Source organism: Gobio gobio, assembly GCF_949357685.1.
Source record: "Gobio gobio genome assembly, chromosome: 15".
Lineage (NCBI taxonomy): Eukaryota > Metazoa > Chordata > Actinopteri > Cypriniformes > Gobionidae > Gobio > Gobio gobio.
Window position 1 is genome coordinate 40,686,492 of NC_137108.1, and position 20,814 is coordinate 40,707,305.

Sequence of the window (20,814 nt, forward strand, 5' to 3'; positions counted from 1 at the left end):
TTTCATGTGCATGCTATCATTTGAATGACATAATTTAGTTAATTGCCTATCAAATTAAATGATAAGAAAGTCCAATTACATTCTGTTAAATATTAAAACAAACTCTCATAACAAATCCATTATAAATTCAGATTATAAACATAAACCGTATTAAAAAAATGTATCCGATTTTTTGGAGTGGACAGGTGTCTTTATGCAGCTAACGACCTCAAACAGGTGCATCTAATTTAGGATAATAAATGGAGTGGAGGTGGACATTTTAAAGGCAGACTAACAGGTCTTTGAGGGTCAGAATTCTAGCTGATAGACAGGTGTTCAAATACTTATTTGCAGCTGTATCATACAAATAAGTAGTTAAAAAATCATACATTGTGATTTCTGGAATTTTTTTTTTTTTTACATTATGTCTCACAGTGGATATGCACCTGCAATGACAATTTCAGACCCCTACATGATTTCTAAGTGGGAGAACTTGCAAAATAGCAGGGTGTTCAAATACTTATTATCCTCACTGTACATATTTTCCTTCCCATGTGCAGGATAATGGAAATGCACATGTTTTTCCTACTTTGGATTTTTGTGATGCCTTATTTTACAGACACAACAACAGCTAAAGGTACAGCTCAAAATTACACAAATGGTTTCAATTGTACAGACACACTCACAATACATTATAAGCACTGGTCATGGCATCATATTTTTATCAGGGCAAGTTGTCACATATGATTTATTTGTACTTTTATACAAATCATTAAATGTCTTCAGGACTTTGGTTTTATATTTTTGTATGTTCCTTTTTGACCTTTTAGGAAGTGTTTATTGTACATTTTTGTTTTATGAAATCATAATTGTTTACATTTAGCTGAAAATGTTAATCTTATATTGTGAAACATGTTTTAGATAGCATTTCATATTTCAAAAAATACTCATGATCAGAGCATATTGTCCCAAAATGACTGTTTTTATTTACTTGTTTTTAATACACATTTTGACTATATGCTTTATCAATTTTAGCCAAAAATCTCGCTTTATATGGCAAGGCCACACAATCAGACCTGATCAAGAATCCTTTGGCGGCAAATGGCCATGCCAGTAATGCTATTGATGGAAATCGTGACTCAAATTATGAACATGGATCCTGTACTGCTACACTCTAAAAAAAAAAAGGTTCTAAATGGCACCAAAAATAGTTCTTGGCTTGTAATCATAGGGGAACCTTTTTTAGTACTATATAGCACCATTTTTGGTGCTTCAGTGGTGCTTCAGTGGTTCTTCAGCGGTTCTTCACCGGTTCTTCAGAGGTTCTTCACCGGTTCTTTGACTAAGGTGCTATATAGCACCTCTGAAGAACCACTGAAGCACCAAAATTGGTGCTATATAGCACTAAAAAAGGTTCCCTTATGATTACGAGACTTTTTTTTTAGAGTGTACTGAAGAGCAAGATGACCCATGGTGGAGGTTAGATTTACTAGACAAGTATGTAGTGACCTCCATAACTATCACAAACAGAAAAGACTGCTGTCCTGAAAGGCTTGATGGAGCCGAGATACACATTGGAAACTCTCTGCTGAACAACGGCAACAGCAATCCATTGTAAGTCTTTCAATAGGAGATTATCTTAAAGAACGATGCAATGAGGTTACATTTGAACAAGCAATCAAATAGTGTCTATGCTGTCATGCTTATTCAGGGCTGGAAAGATTTAATCCATTCCAGGCGGGAGATCCCTCACTTTCAAATGGAAAAAAGGCATTGCAGGCCGTTACATCAATGTGGTCTTACCTGGTCGTGATCGGCTTCTTACTCTCTGCGAGGTTGAGGTTTACGGTTATCCAGCTCCTGATGGTGAGAATATGAACATTTATGATCAGGATTTCATCAGTGTGGCACTAATAAAAATAAGCAGATATCATAGATTTAGTAATGTTGTAGACACATTTTATTTCTAGTCAGTAAGACAAGTTTATTCAAAACTGTGAATTCTGTTGTTGTAGGTGAAAATGTGGCTTTAGGAGGTGTAGCTGCACAGAGTTCCCTCTATGGAAATGGCTTTGCATCCAATGCCATTGATGGGAACAAAGATGGTGTTTACAGTCGTGGATCCTGTTCTTGCACTTCCGCAGAACTCAATCCCTGGTGGAGACTGAACTTACTGAAAAGGCACAAAGTGTTTTCAGTGGTAATTACAAACAGATTAGACAATGTTCCTTCAAGACTAAATGGGAAGAAATCAGAATTGGAAACAGTCTGGACAACAATGGCAATAATAATCCCAGGTAAATTAATTAATTAATGTGTCTTTTTAGAGAGTTCTCAGAATTACTGCAATGTGACATAGCTAACTTGGCTACAAAATGGTATACAATGGCCCTCATTTATCAAAAGTGCGTACACCAATTTTCCAGCGTACACCTGGCGTACACCCAAAACCACGGTGACTTTGAGATTTATCAATATGGACGTTGGCGTACGGCACGCTCAAATCCTACGCCAGCTCAGGAGGTGGTGTACGCACGTTTTGAGTTAGTGCGAAAATGCGCAGAAAAACAATTCCTAACACCACAAAACGCACTGACAAAGATATGCTATATTATGACCCACTGTAAAAAAACAAAAACAACAACAACAACAACAACAAATAAAGCCCTATTTGCACGGGATAAGTAGGCTATTATCTGGGGACCTCGTGTGATTTAGAAATTACTCCCCCACATCTGAATTTTGCGTGGCGCATTCGCACGGGATATGCTGTGATTTTACTCGAATTTACTGACTTATCTCCTGGATATGATGTTACTTGAAAATGTTTTTTCGTTATATAGCTGTATGAAATTATAAACAGTCGTATCGATATCATTTTGATTGTTTTATTGTAATACAAATAATTTCGTTCAGTTAGAGAACAGACGCAATTAAAAACGTAACTAAGCAATAGCCTATAATAACACGGCGGAAGATTCAGTTTCAAAGCTAAATGTAAAAGTGCCCATTTAAGCGAGTTGTCATTGTACTGTTCTGTTTTTGTGTTTTTCATTAAGAATAATATTAAACACACCATTCAAGCAATTTACTCCCAAATTGTGCTCATTCTAAAGTGAAAGTAGTAGCCTATAATCCGCGCGGCCGCTCATGAATTCATAACGGTGCACATATGCAGTCTAGCGCCATTCTTCGTGAGAGATAAAGATAGAAATGCTCACAGGACACGAAAACCTTGCAAAAATTATATACGATCGGCCTAATCCCGGCCAAATAGATGCCGATTCGCACGGGACTAATATTATCACCTCGGTGTTCGGCGAAATATGGTAATTTGCGGGGGAATTTTTACTTTACATATTACAGACATGGCCGATTCGCACGGGATTAAGATCACAGACATTCTCTGCAATTATTACAAATCACCAGATGTCCCCGCATATAGGCTACTAATCCCGTGCGAATAAGTAGGCCTAATTATAAACTTCAGTGTTTATTTTTGTGCAACATGAACTTCAATTTGTGTGACTTTACCAAAGCATTTGATTTGTAGGCATGTATTCGTCCAGTTGCGAGCCTGTGCGCTTTACCTGATGTTGGTTAGGCCAGGCAGCTGCGCACGGACTGGACTGAAAATAATTCAGACTGACAAAATAATAAAAATGACATTCTTCTTCTTTTAAATAATAATAAAATAAATAAATAATAATAATAATAATAATAATAATGACATTCTTCTTCTAAATAACAATAAGCGTCATTAATAATACAAATCATAATAATAATAATAAGAATCTTACAAATTGTCATGCAATTATATTAATGTGAATGAATGGTACTCCACATCACATCATCATCACTATTGTACACATATTATTTCAAAACACGTGCTGTAAAATAATGAATTGTGATAGGTAATTTCTCATCCAAAAAGCTATTTAAACTGGATTTCCACCGTACACCTTTTTGTGGGCGCCTTTAATCCCACTCTTTAAACTCCCAAATAAAACAATTTTGTTTTTTTTTCCACTTCCCTGGTGATGGTCTCGATCTCCACGTCAGAGAAGTTTTGCTTCATTGCCGTCTTCCGTGTGTCCATGGCGTAAAATGAGGGCGTGGGGGAGGCGGAGACTTGAATATATAGGGGCGTGTTAATCTAATGACGATCGTTTTCAGCCGCGGCATTTATCAAGGGCAGGTTTTGGGGGGCGGGGCCAAGATGGCGTCGTGAGAAGACGGTTTTGATGTAGCTCTTAAAAACTTTGCTCAAATCCCGGTTTAACTTAGAACTGTTCATGTTCAGAACTGATTTGAAGGTGCCATTTTATTTATGAGTTAAATAGTCGCACTTTATCAGTTGTTTTTCTTTTTTGTACAGTTTAGTTAAGCTTTGCAGACGCACACTTTTTACTAACTAGTAGCTAGTCATAATCCACGTGCTTTTGCTACAATTGCTGTGCTGACTTGCAAATATGGAAGAAAAAGAAGAAACTCATCTTGCTATGCACAGTTATGCAAGGAGAATGCTAAACAATGAAATGGATGCAGTTGCTGGACAGTCTGGTGGTTTCGTGCCTCTACCCGATACTCCTGAACCTAACCCTGCCAAAAAAAGCAAACCGAGTTCTGATAGTCCGGCGGTGAGTGATACTATGCTAATGAGATTCATGCAGAGAATGGAGGCCATGCACGAAGAGACTTTGCGCCGAATTCAAGGAGTTGAAAAGACGGTAATTGAGAACTCGAACTCTATTAAACAGATAATAAATTCTCTCGAATTCCACAGTGAACAGGTGAAGTGTTTGAACGAAAAAAACTGACGAAATGGAGAAGAAAATCGGAAAATTGGAGAAAGAAAATGTCGAACTTCGTGACAGATGTAACGACTTGGATGCTTACAAGAGGAGGTGGAATTTGCGTGTCGCTGGTATCCCGGAGAAATCAGGAGAGAACGTAAAGCAGATTATCATCGACGTCTTTAGCCAGGTTTCCCCAAGCATCGCTGCTGATCTGCACAGCGGAATTGACATCGCTCATCGGCTGGGGCCTCGCTCTGCTGCGGAAAAATCCTCCCGTCGCATAATAGTCCTGTTCTCATCGCGCTCCCAGCGGGACAAAGTTTGGAAAGACGCCAAAACCTCCGACTTACTCAGGGAGAAGAAGATTAAGGTCTTCGAGGACCTTTCGCAAAAAGACAAGGATGCAAGGACTCTTCTATGGCCGACTGTAGAGAAAGCGAGAAAGGAAGGGAAGAGGGCTGGCTTTCATGGTCCCTTTGCAGTAATTGAGGGTAAAAGACTGACCGCTAAAGATGTTGCCAACAGACCTATTTAAAACACTAGTAATGTATAATCATAACCAACTGTTTCTTTCAGTGTTTAGTGAGCTATCTGCTTAGGATTTCTGTTACATTGCTGTATTTTTTCCCCCTTCTCTCTTAAAGAAAGGGGAAAAGAGGGATGAATGCTTATCGATAACTCTAGGAATTATTTGCCCTAATGATATTAAACATATTTACGTCATAACGGTACTAACAACTAGCCTCCCTCACTGTTATCCTTATTGAAAAGCTGTGATTTCATTAGTTGAATTTATTATTATTTTATTTTTTAATTTGGGCTTTGAAATGGTTCCTACGTGAAAGCAGAAATTTAAATAGCTCTGTTTTCTGAACTTAAATTTGAGCACTTTAGTACCGGGTGAGCATTTTTGTGGTTGTATTTGCTCCTTTTGAGGAAAGTGCGTTGAGCGGGTGTACTCTTTTGGTTCACTCAGTTACTTTGTTTTAGTGTTCTTTTTTTCTTTCTCTTTGCTTTTATACCGTTCGTTGTTCATGTCATTGTCATTAATATCTTTTAACGCCAGGGGGCTCAGGGATAGTGTTAAACGAAAAGCTCTTTTTCTGTTCGCCAAAAAACACAAGTCAGATTTCTGTTTCCTTCAGGAATGTCATTCTACTAAAGACGATTACAAATGGTGGAAATCTCAGTGGGGTAACGATATTTGGAGTTCACATGGCACTGAACACTCTGCTGGAGTAAGCATTTTGAGAAATACATTTAATGGGGATATATTAGGATCAGATTCAGATAGTTTGGGTCACTTTCATTTATTAGTGATTTCACTTAACCAACAAACAGTAATTCTGGGAAATATATATGGGTACAACACTTCTCGGGATAATAACATTTTCTTTGAAATGTTAGATGAGAAACTCACATATTGGTCAAATAAATTCCCTAATGCATTTTTCATACTAGGAGGAGATTTTAATGTATCAATTAATAATTCTTTGGATAGATATCCTCCAAAGAGGACAGCATGTTTTAGCCATGCACTGTTAGGGCTAATAGATAAATTTGAATTGGTGGACATTTGGCGAGACAGATACCCTAACAATTTAGAGTTTACCTGGTCCAACAAAAATGGATCAAGGCAATCTCGAATTGATTATTGGCTCATTTCAAAATGTATGTCCAATTTTGATCTAAATGTTGGCATTCAATGTACCCCTTTGACTGACCACAAAACTATTTTTATTAATACCCCTTTAACGGCAGATTGTGTACCAGGCCACAGCAAAGCTTCTTTGTGGAAACTTAACAGTTCGCTATTAGAATTACCAGATGTAAAGGAAAAAATTAAAGAATTAATTGCTAACTATTGGAAAGTAGCCACAATTCAAAATTCCTTTTGTGCCAATTGGGAGCTTCTAAAATTTGAGATTGGTGTTTATTTAAGGAAAGTTGGAACAACATTAGCCAAAAAAAGAAGAGTTCTTGAGGACAGCCTGATCATGAAATTATCTCAAGCCCGTAACTTTAATTGTATGTCTTTGGAGGAAAAATCTGAAATTGCAGTTTTGCAAACTAAATTAGATGATTTATACTTATCGAAGGCTAGGGGTGCTTATATAAGATCTAGAAAAAGATGGCTTGAAGAAGGAGAACTTAATTCTGCATATTTCTTTAAGCTTGAAAAACGGAATTTTACTCTCTCAACAATTGAGCAGTTATGTGTTGATGGAAAAATTGTGAAAGATCCGAAGGATATAGCGAATTTTAGTGCCAACTTTTATAAAAATCTATATAGTTCAATATGTTCAGAGCAGATAACAAATTTGTTTCTAGATTCAGTTAGTTATATTAAAGTTATCTCTGAAAGTGACAGAATGTGTTGTGATGACGTTATTACTTATGGGGAAGTACAAAGTGCAATTAAGAGCTTGAAAAACAATAAATCCCCAGGATGTGATGGGCTTACAGCGGAGCTGTACAAATTATTTGCTGATGAACTTGCTCCTTTTCTAACTAATGTTTTTAAAGAGAGTATTGATAAAGAAGCTTTACCTCCTACATTAACGCAGGGTGTCATCACACTAATTCCTAAACCAAAGAAAGATCTTACCAATTTGGACAATTGGCGACCCATCACACTCCTTAACAATGATTATAAAATCTTTGCCATAATATTTGCCAATAGACTTAAAGAATGTTTGGACAGCGTTATAGATGAGACTCAATCTGGATTTATGAGGGACCGACACATAACAAATAACATTAGATTAGTTTTAGATTTATTTGATTATGCTGATTTTGTGGAACATAATAGTTATATTCTTTTCCTGGATTTTTATAAAGCTTTTGATTCAGTAGAACATCATTTTATTTTTAAATCATTGCAAAAATTTGGTTTTGGTGAATATTTTTGTAAGGCTATAAGAACTTTGTATTACAACTGTAATAGTACAATCAAATTAAAATATGGTACTTCTCCGAGGTTTAACTTGTCACGTGGTATCAGACAGGGATGTCCAATATCCCCTTATTTGTTTTTACTAGTTTCCCAGATATTTTGTTCTTATATTTCTAATAGTGGTCTTCGTGGTATCTCTATTGCTGACAAACAAATACTCATCAGTCAGTTGGCTGATGATACCACACTTTTCTTGCACGATGCCAACCAAGTTCCGTTAGCACTAGAGTATATCCAGCAATTCTCCAAAGCGTCAGGCTTATTTTTGAACCTTTCAAAATGCGAATTGATGTCCATCAAAGTGTGTAATTTGTCAGAAATTTGTAATATTCAAATTAAAGATCAGGTTTCATATTTAGGTGTTGTTATAACAAAGAATGAATTAGAAAGATGCCCATTAAATTTTAATTCACTAATTGAAAGTACACAAAAGAAACTTAATATGTGGCTCCAACGAGATCTGTCGTTAAAGGGCAGAATTTTACTAGCCAAAGCTGAGGGCTTGTCCAGGTTAACATACGCTGCTCTTTCTTTGAGTGTCGACACTGCCATTCTAAGAAAAATTGATACATTGCTCCTCAACTTTGTTTGGAAGAATAAAACTCATTTTGTTCGAAAATCTGTACTTATGAACACTGTTGAGAAGGGGGGTTTAAACTTTCTTGATTTTACCACTTTAAACAACACCTTCAAAATAAATTGGATAAAGAATTGTATTAATAAGCCCTCTTCTATCTGGAATCTGATCCCTAATTTTATTTTCTCCAAACTAGGTGGTTTAAAATTTTTATTAACCTGTAATTATAACATAATTAAAATCCCGATCAAATTATCCCTTTTTCATAGGCAAATGTTATTAGCGTGGTCCCTCATTTTTAAACACAATTTTACACCTCACTCATATATAATTTGGAATAATAAGAACCTACTGTATAAACATAAATCTCTTTTCTTTGATAGTTGGTTTAAAAATGGTATTATTTTTGTATCTCAACTTTTTAATCAAAATGGTTCAATCTGTAATTATTCTGAGTTCTTAGTAAAGCATGGGATTCCTGTTACTCCAAAAGAGTTTGCAATTGTTGCTGATGCAGTGCCACAAGGAGTTCTTATGCTTTATAAAGGATTTTCTTTTTCATCCTCTTATCACTCGGTGGATCTGTGCAAAACATTTGTTGGTAAACAGTGCCTTTCTACATCTAAATCAAAAAACAATAAGAAAATTAGAGTCTTGTTTCAGGAGGAGATTGTTTCTGTGCCTTATGTCATTTCTTACTGGAATGGTTTTGTAAATAATATTCCCTGGAAAAAAGTTTGGACATTGCCTCACAAATATTTGATAACCAACAAAATGAGAGAAATTAACTTTAAGTTAATTCATAGGTTTTATCCAGATAAGTGCTATCTCAAAAGACTTAAAAATGACATTAATACCCTCTGTTCTTTCTGTTTAGAGAAACCTGAATCTACTTTACATTTATTTTGGAATTGCTCTCACACAGTGACATTTTGGTGTGATGTGTGTGACTTTATCAAAGGCTATGTTAATCCAAATTTTGAATTTACTTATAAAAATGTAATTTTTGGTTTTCATGAAGGTGAAGAGAAAAATTATATTTATTTTATAAATCTTATTTTTCTGTTAGCCAAATATCACATTCATAAATGTAAATTTTCTAACGGTAAACCTAGTTTTTTAAGATTTAAACTTGAGGTGAAAATGTATTTTGAATCTATTGAGTTTTCTAAAAACGTAAAAGCTACGAGAACAATGGCTGTGTTTAAGGACTTGAAGATTAATCTTGACTGAAGTACCTTGGTGTATTATTCCTTTATTGTGGTATGACAATGATGAAAATTGTTGTTATTGTTCCTTTATGCATTTAATAAAAAAAAAATAAAAAAAAAAAAAATAAAAAAAAGGGCAGGTTTTGCGTACGCCTGGATTTCAGAGGTGCGCACAGCTTCATAAATCAGGCGGTGAGAGGAGTGTAAGGATAATCTTACGCCAATATATACGCCCGTTTCTACGCAAGATTGATAAATGAGGGCCATTGTGATTTGGATTTTGTACATTTTTGTTTATTCTGGTCATTTGTATTGAACTACTTTTACTTGATGCAGACGTGTTTTGCTTTGAATGTGACGGTGGTTCAGAATTTCTCAAGATGCTTAACTCACTCTTTCTTCAGGTGTGCTACAATCTCTTCCATTCCTCCTGGTTTTTCCACCTCTTTTGAATGTAATGGGATGGAAGGACATTACATTAATGTTGTTATTCCAGGACGGAAAGAATATCTTTCACTGAGTGAGGTTGAAGTGTATGGATCACCACTGGATTGAGAAGCACTGAAACAACAGGATATGAAAACAAAATATTGGTGGCCGTAGGGCTTTACTTTAACCAGACATTTGTATCAGAGTTTGAAAAACAGGGCATGTATTATTTTAAGCCTTTGTATACTTTAATGCACTGCATGCTGCAGAAAATACTAGACAGATTTGGGTGACTGTTGATCAAAGGACGCTGGGCACAGAAAACATACAAACCTGGGAATATCCAGCAAAAACAGCATAGCATTCTTTGCTTGAGGTTAATGGGCTTTTAAAAATATATATTTTACTTACTTTAAGAAATATTAGGTCAAATCTTTTATGACTTTATGATTAGCGGAAATTACCAAAATATTATTGAAAAACATTTCTATTTATGTGTCTGTTTCCGTAAAGTTACTGCAAGCTCAACAAACAAACCATAAATATTTTATCACAATTGTGGTAAAACACATTTATCTCAGATGACCTGTTTAGATAAAACATACAGGCCTTTAAATGTTGCCGTGTATTTATCGCTGGTCCATTTATGTATTTGTTATTTAAAGGGTGATGAGCCCCATTTGCCCATTGAGTAAACTTCATCTTGTCTATGAGAAAACCTTTTTTTTTTGTACATTATAAAATCTAGGCGAGTGAATTACTTATTTAAAAGAATCAAAATGAAGGTCAGATTATGTTTTCGTGTGCATGCTATCATTCATTCGAATGACATAATTTAGTTAATTGCCTCTATCAAATTCAATTAGGAAAGTCCAATTACATGCTGTAACATTATTGATAATTTATATATGAAATATAAAAATGTACAGAACCACAGAGTCTTGCAGCAATATTACCTGCATGCTGTGCAGAAGACACTTTTCTTCATGATGGTGACTGAATAAAACACTAGCCTATACTTGAGCACAAAATAGAATAACACTACACATGAGTGTAAACAATTATTCGTCCATATAAACTGTATGTCACATTAAAGTAGACTTTACGGTTTCAACATTGTTTGTAATTTGGCATTTTGAAAGCCTTCTGTAAATCTGTTGGTTTGCTCAGTTTTTCATGCATTTTTACAGATTGCTTAAAGGTCACATGTAATAAACTGCTCAAATCAAGACTCAGAGTGTGACACACAGAGCCAGAAGTTCTATATACATATACTCTATGCAAGGGAAAGGTGGTGGATTCGTGCACTGCAATAAAATGCACATCACCTTTATGACTTAAATTAAATGACCAAAAGAAAGAGTTGAAAAACATAGTCTGTTTCCGTAAAGATACTGGAAACTTAACAAACAATATTTTATCACAACTGTAAAACACATTTATCTCAGATGACCTGTTTAGATTAAAAAAAAAAAAAAAAAAAAAACAGCTTTAAAAGTTGCTGTGTATTTATAGCTGGCCCATTGATGTTTTTGTGATGAACCCATTAGAGTAAACTTCATCTTGTCTATGAGAAAACTTTTGTACATTATAAAATACAGGTGAGTGAATTGCTTATTTAAAAGAATCAAAATGAAGTTCAGATTATGTTTTCATGTGCATGCTATCATTTGAATGACATAATTTAGTTAATTGCCTATCAAATTAAATTATAAGAAAGTCCAATAACATTCTGTTAAATATTAAAACAAACTCTCATAACAAATCCATTATAAATTCAGATTATAAACATAAAACAATATTTATCAGATTTTGTATAATCTTATATACATATTTTCCTTCCCATGTGCAGGATAATGGAAATGCACATGTTTTTCCTACTTTGGATTTTTGTGATGCCTTATTTTACAGACACAACAACAGCTAAAGGTACAGCTCAAAATTACACAAATGGTTTCAATTGTACAGACACACTCACAATACATTATAAGCACTGGTCATGGCATCATATTTTTATCAGGGCAAGTTGTCACCTAAGATTTATATGTTGTACTTTTATACAATTCATTAAATGTCTTCAGGACTTTGGTTTTATATTTTTGTATGTTCCTTTTTGACCTTTTATAAAGTGTTTATTGTAAATTTTTGTTTTATGAAATAATTGTTTACATTTAGCTGAAAATGCTAATCATATAATGTGAAAGATGTTTTAGATAGCATTTCATATTTCAAAAAATGCTCAAGATCAGAGCATATTGTCCCAAAAGGACTGTTTTTATTTACTTGTTTTTAAAACACATTTTGACTATGCTTTATCAATTTTAGCCAAAAATCTCGCTTTATATGGCAAGGCCACACAATCAGACCTGATCAAGAATCCTTGGGCGGCAAATGGCCATGCCAGTAATGCTATTGATGGAAATCGTGACTCAAATTATGAACATGGATCCTGTACTGCTACTGAAGAGCAAGATGACCCATGGTGGAGGTTAGATTTACTAGACAAGTACGTAGTGACCTCCATAACTATCACAAACAGAAAAGACTGCTGTCCTGAAAGGCTTGATGGAGCCGAGATACACATTGGAAACTCTCTGCTGAACAACGACAATCCATTGTGAGTCTTTCAAGAGAAGATTATCTTAAAGAACGATGCAATGAGGTTACATTTGAACAAGCAATCAAATAGTGTCTATGCTGTCATTCTTATACAGGGCTGGAGAGATTTCATCCATTCCAGGCGGGAGATCCCTCACTTTCAAATGGGAAAAAGGCATTGCAGGGCGTTACATCAATGTGGTCTTACCTGGTCATAATCGGGTTCTTACTCTCTGCGAGGTTGAGGTTTACGGTTATCCAGCTCCTGATGGTGAGAATATGAACATTTATGATCACGATTTGATCAGTGTGGCACTAATAAAAATGGTCAAGATTTGATCAGTGTGGCACTAATAAAAAAATAAGCAGATATTTTAGATTTAGTAATGTTGTAGACACATTTTATTTCTAGTCTGTAAGACAAGTTTATTCAAAACTGTGAATTCTGTTGTTGTAGGTGAAAATGTGGCTTTAGGAGGAGTAGCTGCACAGAGTTCCCTCTATGGAAATGGCATTGCATCCAATGCCATTGATGGGAACAAAGATGGTGTTTACAGTCGTGGATCCTGTTCTTTCACTTCCGCAGACCTCAATCCCTGGTGGAGACTGAATTTACTGAAAAGGCACAAAGTGTTTTCAGTGGTGATTACAAACAGATTAGACAATTCTCCTACAAGACTAAATGGGGCAGAAATCAGAATTGGAAACAGTCTGGACAACAATGGCAATATTAATCCCAGGTAAATTAATTCATCTTAATATGGCTTTTTAGAGACTTTAGAGAAGATCTCAGAATTACTGCAATGTGACATAGACAAATTTGTACAATGTGATTTGGAGTTTGTAAATTTTTTGTTCTCTTCATTTGCGTTTGACTTGATGTTTTACTTTGAATATGGATGGTGGTTCAGAGTTCCCTTTCGAAAGGGAACTCCTATTGCGTCCTAGGACGCTAATGGGGAATGCCTCCGGCATAAGCGATGTCTGAAGCACATGTCAAAACGACAATAATATTGGCCGGCAACAGCCTATGACGTCACCACTGGTGCGACCAGAGTATAAATAGGGCACCTGTAGTACACATCATCTTTTTTCTTGTCGTCAGGAGCAGTTTGTTTGTTGGGACTTGTCAAAGGCAGTATGGTAGCGAAAGCTTTCAGAAAGGGCATTCATCCATGTCAGCGCTATCTGACACTTGATGGCTCGCAGGAGCTATGCTTGATATGCTTGGGCGAGGAGCATGCTCGCTCAGTCCTTGAGGGGATTGAATGCGAGCATTGTGAGAGTTTCTCTATGAAGAAACAAAGTCTGTCCCTTTTTTCGAGGGATTGGGGACAATCATTTGTGCCCCATGGATCAGTTAGCACCCGCGAGCCTTTCGTTTCTTCCCGATCTGCACGCTGAGGTATAAAGATCATGGAGGAAACCATATTCAGCCTGTATTCAACCATTCCAGCATGCGATTTATGCTAGAGTTGAGGGGATGCGCGAGCATGGATATGTCAATGCCACTAGTTGAAGAGATGCTGGCTAGCTATCTCTCATTGGGGATGACATCGATGTTGAAGGCTCCCACTCTACCAACCTAACCGCTGCGTAAGACATCACGTTTGAATGGCAGAGCGTATGTGGCAGCAGGTAAGGCCGGGGCTACTCTGCACAATGGCTGTGTTGCAGGGTTACCAGGCCGATCTGCCGAAAGACCTGGACTAGGGACTTCCCCTGAGGCGGTAGCAGAGCTTTCTCTCCGTGCCACCAATCAAACTGCTGCCACAATTTGCCGATCGATGGTGGCAATGTTAGCCACGAAGAGGCATCTCTGGGTGAACTTGAAACTTTAGCCTCCATGCGGCAGCTTCGCCATCTGAACTTTTTGGCACATCTGTTGAAACAGTGGTTGGGGAGTTTAGAGAGGCGAAGGCACAGTCTGTGGACTTTAAGACCTATACACTCACCTAAAGGATTATTAGGAACACCTGTTAAATTTCTCATTAATGCAATTATCTTATCAACCAATCATATGGCAGTTGCTTCAATGCATTTAGGGGTGTGGTCCTTATCAAGACAATCTCCTGAACTCCAAATTGAATGTCAGAATGGGAAAGAAAGGTGATTTAAGCAATTTTGAGCATGGCAGTTGGTGCCAGACGGGCTGGTCTGAGTATTTCCCAATCTGCTCAGTTACTGGGATTTTCACGCACAACCATTTCTAAGGTTTACAAAGAATGGTGTGAAAAGGGAAAAAAAATCCAGTATGCGGCAGTCCTGTGGGTGAAAATGCCTTGTTGATGCTAGAGGTCAGAGGAGAATGGGTCGACTGATTCAAGCTGATAGATGAGCAACTTTGACTGAAATAACCACTCATTACAACCGAGGTATGCAGCAAAGCATTTGTGAAGCCACAACACGCACAACCTTGAGGCGGATGGGCTACAACAGCAGAAGACCCCACCGGGTACCACTCATCTCCAGTACAAATAGGAAAAAGAGGCTCCAATTTGCACGAGCTCACCAAAATTGGACAGTTGAAGACTGGAAAAATGTTGCCTGGTCTGATGAGTCTCGATTTCTGTTGAGACATTCAGATGGTAGAGTCAGAATTTGGCGTAAACAGAATGGGAACATGGATCCATCATGCCTTGTTACCACTGTGCAGGCTGGTGGTGGTGGTGTAATGGTGTGGGGGATGTTTTCTTGGCACACTTTAGGCCCCTTAAGGCCAATTTATACTTCTGCGTCGAGTGCACGCAGAGGGTACGGCGTACCCTACGCATAGACGCGTTGGATACGGCGTACCCTACGCCGTACCCTGACGCGCACCTCTCCAAAAATGTAACAACGCGTCAATTCTACGCGGACCGCAAGCGCTGTGATTGGTCTGCCAGAACCCCTCCCTCAGGTAAATAAATAAATAAAAAATCTGCGATAGGAGTGTGTCCAGAAATGGGATGATAGTTCCTTACGTCTGCTATAACACAATATTTTGCAGTCCAGCGATTCTTTATGGTAGTAAATAAATACATAGATCCGCTGAGTATAGTTTATTTATTTTCGCATTAAAACCAAAGATGTTAATCAGTGATTGCATATCAAGAAAAGGGACACATTAGGGTACATTTCGTGAATGAAGTCTCCATAACAGCAATCGATTGCTCGAGCCACCGCTACTGAAAACAGCGGCCACGAGCACTGCATGATTTCACAAACGCATTCCAGCGCCAGATCGCCTTATTTAACTTTACTAATCAACTAGAGATACTTAATTTGTATTAGATACAACAACTCAAGCTGCAAGAAAAGCCGCTCTCTCACTGCTGCTGATAATCCGACATGAATGCACACATTCTACACAACAAACTGCTTCTTCTTCGGCTGTTGTCTTGATTACACCAACATGCCCGAGGACACTGCCTACTAGCGTCTGCATGTGTAATTGCACATTGACGCAGACAACAGCGCAGAAGTATAAATGCTCACGACGCCGTCGGCTACGCGCGTAGCCTACGGCGTACACTACGGCGTACTCTCGACGCAGAAGTATAAATGGGCCTTTAGTGCCAATTGGGCATCGTTTAAATGCCACGGCCTACCTGAGCATTGTTTCTGACCATGTCCATCCCTTTATGACCACCATGTACCCATCCTCTGATGGCTACTTCCAGCAGGATAATGCACCATGTCACAAAGCTTGAATCATTTCAAATTGGTTTCTTGAACATGACAATGAGTTCACGGTACTAAAATGGCCCCCACAGTCAGCAGATCTCAACCCAATAGAGCATCTTTGGGATGTGGTGGAACGGGAGCTTCGTGCCCTGGATGTGCATCCCACAAATCTCCATCAACTGCAAGATGCTATCCTATCAATATGGGCCAACATTTCTAAAGAATGCTTTCAGTACCTTGTTGAATCAATGCCACGTAGAATTAAGGCAGTTCTGAAGGTGAAAGGGGGTCAAACACAGTATTAGTATGGTGTTCCTGATAATCCTTTAGGTGAGTGTATATTAGCCTATATATTCATTATATTAGTGAGGTCTTGATTATTTCATTCATGTTAAATAAACCTGTCATGAAAATGTATAAATTATTATATTTCAACAACGAATTGGAGAAAAAAAACTTTTATAATTAGATTTAGAAGTTAATGCAAAAACTGCCTTATGTGAAGTTTACATGTTTGCATACAATGTGTTATTTGAGTGTTGATTATTATACCTAAAAATAAATAGCAACTGAATATAGGCGAATAGTTTGGGCTCTGTTTTGTTAACCTTTACTATTAATGTGCAAGTAAGGGCTCCCTATATAATTTACGGAAATATCTTCAATAAACTTTTAGATATAATTTAATTAATTCAAGGACAGACACTTTTCTTCTTCTTCAGTAAACCACTGTTAAATATAAAAAATAAATAAAAAGCAATTTTGTAAAACTGCTGTACCAAATTGATTAATATCGTGATGCGTGTCGTATCGTATCTCAAGATGCTTATCTCACTCTCCAGGTGTGCTACAATCGCTTCCATTCCTGCTGGTTTTTCCACCTCGTTTGAATGTAATGGGATGGAAGGACGTTACATTAATATTGTCATTCCAGGACGGAAAGAATATCTTACACTTTGTGAGGTTGAAGTGTATGGATCACCGCTGGATTGAGAAGCACTGAAACAACAGGATATGAAAACAAAATATTGATGGCTGTAGGGCTTTACTTTAACCAGACATTTACTGTATCAGAGTTTGCAAAACAGGGCATGTATTATTTTAAGCTTTAATGCACTGCATGCTGCAGGAAGTATAGACAGATTTTGGTGACTATTGATCAAAGAATGCTGGAAAATAGACAAATTGGACAAGTTTTTTTGTAATGTAATGCAGTTGTGAAAATTGTATGTTGTAAAATGAATGATCATTTTGTTATTAAGTATGTAGTGTCTTATGTTTATGTGAAATAAAAAACAGTAATTATTAAATTAAATGAGTAATTAACATGATTTTATGGGAAAAAAAATAAAAAGTCACAGGAAAAAAACAGCACAGCATTCTTTGCCTGAGGTTAATAGGCTATTAAAACATTTATTTTACTTACTTAAAGAAATATTAGGTCAAATCCTTTATGAATTAATGATTAGTGGAAATTACCAAAAAAATAACTGAAAATCATTACTATTTATTTGTCTGTTTCTGTAAAGTTACTGCAAGCTCAACAAACAAACCATAAATATTTTATCACAATTGTGGTAAAACACATTTATCTCAGATGACCTGTTTAGATAAAACATACAGGCCTTTAAATGTTGCCGTGTATTTATTAATGGCCCATTAATGTCTTTGTTATTTAAAGGGTGATGAGCCCCCTTTGCCCATAGAGTAAACTTCATCTTGTCTATGAGAAAAACTTGTTTTGTACATTATAAAAATACAGGTGAGTGAATTGCTTATTTAAAATAATCAAAATGAAGGTCAGATTATGTTTTTGTGTGCATGCTATCATTCATTCGAATTACATAATTTAGTTAATTGCCTATCAAATTCAAGTATAGGAAAGTCCAATTACATTCTGTTAAATATTAAAACAAACTTTCACAGTAAACCAATTATACAATTATAAAAGACTATGAACAAATTTTTCTTCCCATATGTAGGATAATGGAAATGCACATGTTTTTCCTACTTTGGATTTTTGTGATGCCTTATTTTACAGACACAACAACAGCTAAAGGTACAGCTTAAACTACACAAATGGTTTCAATTGTACAGACACACTCACAATACATTATAAACACTGGTTGATGAGGAATTCATTAAATGTCTTCAGGACTATGGTTTTATAATTTTCTATGTTCCCTTTGACTTTTTTTTTAGGAATTGTTTATTGTTGTTTTATAAAATCATAATTGTTTACATTTGGCTGAAAATGCTAATCTTACAATGTGAAAGATGTTTTAGATAGCATTTCATATTTCAAAAAATGCTCAAGATCAGAGCATATTGTCCCAAAAGGACTGTGTCTTGAAAAGATTTTGTTTCCTTGGCAATAAAGGTGCAGTGTAAAATTGCTTTTTGTAGCCTATAGACTGAGTAAGCGGATACATCTATACAGAAATTTACAGTCAAATATATAAATAAATAAACCATGAGAAATAATCAGTGATGTCAAAAGTAAAATATTATATGTTCAAGTGTTTTTTTATTATTATTATTATTATTATTATTATTATTATGATTGATTAATTTACTTGTTTGTTTGTTTTTTTTACACATTTTGACCATGCTTTGTCAATTTTAGCCAAAAATCTCGCTTTATATGGCAAGGCCACACAATCAGACCTGATCAAGAATCCTTGGTCAGCAGATGGCCATGCCAGTAATGCTATTGATGGAAATCGTGACTCAAATTATGAACATGGATCCTGTACTGCTACTGAAGAGCAAGATGACCCATGGTGGAGGTTAGATTTACTAGACAAGAATGTAGTGACCTCCATAACTATCACAAACAGAAAAGACTGCTGTCCTGAAAGGCTTGATGGAGCCGAGATACACATTGGAAACTCTCTGCTGAACAACGGCAACAGCAATCCATTGTAAGTCTTTCAAGAGAAGATCACTTAAAGAACGATGTGATAAGGTTACATACATGAAATCAAATATTGTCCATATGCTGTCATTTGTATACAGGGCTGGAAAGATTTCATCCATTCCAGGCGGGAGATCCCTCACTTTCAAATGGAAAAAAGGCATTCCAGGCCGTTACATCAATGTGGTCTTACCTGGTCGTGATCGGCTTCTTACTCTCTGCGAGGTTGAGGTTTACGGTTATCCTGCTCCTGATGGTAAGAATATGAACAATTATGGTCAGTTTGGCACTAACAAAAATAAATAATCAAAAGAGAGGCACACTCACTAATCTTTGTATTGAAATAAAACAATACTTTATACTTAACAATGTCCATTTCTAAACTCATCTGTAGGTGAAAATGTGGCTTTAGGAGGAGTAGCTACACAGAGTTCCCTCCATGGAAATGGCTTTGCAGCCAATGCCATTGATGGGAACAAAGATGGTGTTTTCAGTCATGGATCCTGTACCCACACTCCAGTAGACCTCAATCCCTGGTGGAGACTGGACTTACTGAAAAGGCACAAAGTGTTTTCAGTGGTAATTGCAAACATTTTAGACAGCGATCCTACAAGACTAAATGGGGCAGAAATCAGAATTGGAAACAGTCTGGACAACAATGGCAATACTAATCCCAGGTAAATGAATTCATCTTAATATGGCTTTTTAGAGAATTTAGAGAAGATCTCAGAATTACTGCAGTTTGATTTGATCTAGTCCTGTGTTTTGCTTTGAATGGGACAGTGGTTCAGAATTTCTCAAGATGCTTAACTCACTCTTTCTTCAGGTGTGCTACAATCTCTTCCATTCCTGCTGGTTTTTCTACCTCTTTTGAATGTGATGGGATGGAAGGACGTTACATTAATGTTGTTATTCCAGGACGGAAAGATTATCTTATACTGTGTGAGGTTGAAGTGTACGGATCACCGCTGGATTGAGAAGCATTTTACTAATTATTAACTATCTTGTAAAAGTTACTCAATCAAAACTATTCCTTAGCTGTTATTCTAATATTTGTTCTTGCAAAGAAAGAAATACATTTAAAAACAGATGTAGGGGATTTTTAATCAAAGAAAGCTTGAAAATGAACAAATAGGCCACACTTTTTGTACTGCAAGAGAGCTGGGAAAACTAAAATTGTGTGTATATGTGTTGTGTATATAGCCACATGTTTCTGTAATAAATAAAATAACTGCTTAAAGAGATTAAAACATATCCTACATTCTTAAAAAAGCTTGTTCTTTAAAGGTTCTTCACATGTAGTAACAGGACCCTTTGCTGAAATGGTTCTTTAAGCTTGGTATCATACTCTGCAAGAACAAAGACATTTGTTTGTTTTCTCGAGGTGGTAAGAACAAGAACAAAGTTGGTTCTGGCCAGGAGATTCCATACTTCACGAGAAAAGCAGGTGTTTTCTGACCAATCACACAATAGTTCTCGGACACCCACAAGAAAAAAGTTCTACTCAGATGATGTGTCGAGAACAAGCTGCAAGAACTCCCAAACCAGGCCTGTGAGAACAAAATAATTTTGTTCTCGTAGCCCAGGGAGCGAGAACTTTTTTTCTCTGTTCTTGCGGAGCAGCTATGTAATGGCCTTTAGAGTTTAGGGTTCCTTATTCCCGCCTTTTTGTTTTTCAAATC

The 20,814-nt window shown here is 36.6% G+C and overlaps 2 protein-coding genes and 1 pseudogene across 3 annotated transcripts; all 3 read left to right on the forward strand.

Annotated features, from left to right (window-relative positions):
* Positions 1-1,670: 1,670 nt before the first annotated feature.
* Positions 1,671-10,077, forward strand: LOC307139233 (fucolectin-like; annotated as a pseudogene). Its single transcript has 3 exons — positions 1,671-1,845; positions 1,995-2,276; positions 9,927-10,077. The product of its transcript is annotated as a fucolectin-like (transcript).
* Positions 10,078-11,846: 1,769 nt separating this feature from the next.
* Positions 11,847-17,208, forward strand: LOC307139234 (uncharacterized protein; the record flags this gene model as incomplete). The annotated part of the gene is made up of 5 exons (XM_079838123.1): positions 11,847-11,880; positions 12,277-12,568; positions 12,666-12,820; positions 13,007-13,289; positions 17,058-17,208. 5 exons carry the CDS (start codon positions 11,847-11,849, stop codon positions 17,206-17,208), a joined length of 915 nt encoding a protein of 304 aa, XP_079694249.1.
* Positions 17,209-18,201: 993 nt separating this feature from the next.
* Positions 18,202-20,109, forward strand: LOC307139235 (uncharacterized protein; the record flags this gene model as incomplete). Its single annotated transcript, XM_079838124.1, has 5 exons — positions 18,202-18,274; positions 18,842-19,139; positions 19,234-19,388; positions 19,527-19,809; positions 19,959-20,109. The coding sequence occupies 5 exons, from the start codon at positions 18,202-18,204 to the stop codon at positions 20,107-20,109; spliced, it is 960 nt and encodes a 319-aa protein (XP_079694250.1).
* Between the last annotated feature and the right edge of the window lie 705 nt (positions 20,110-20,814).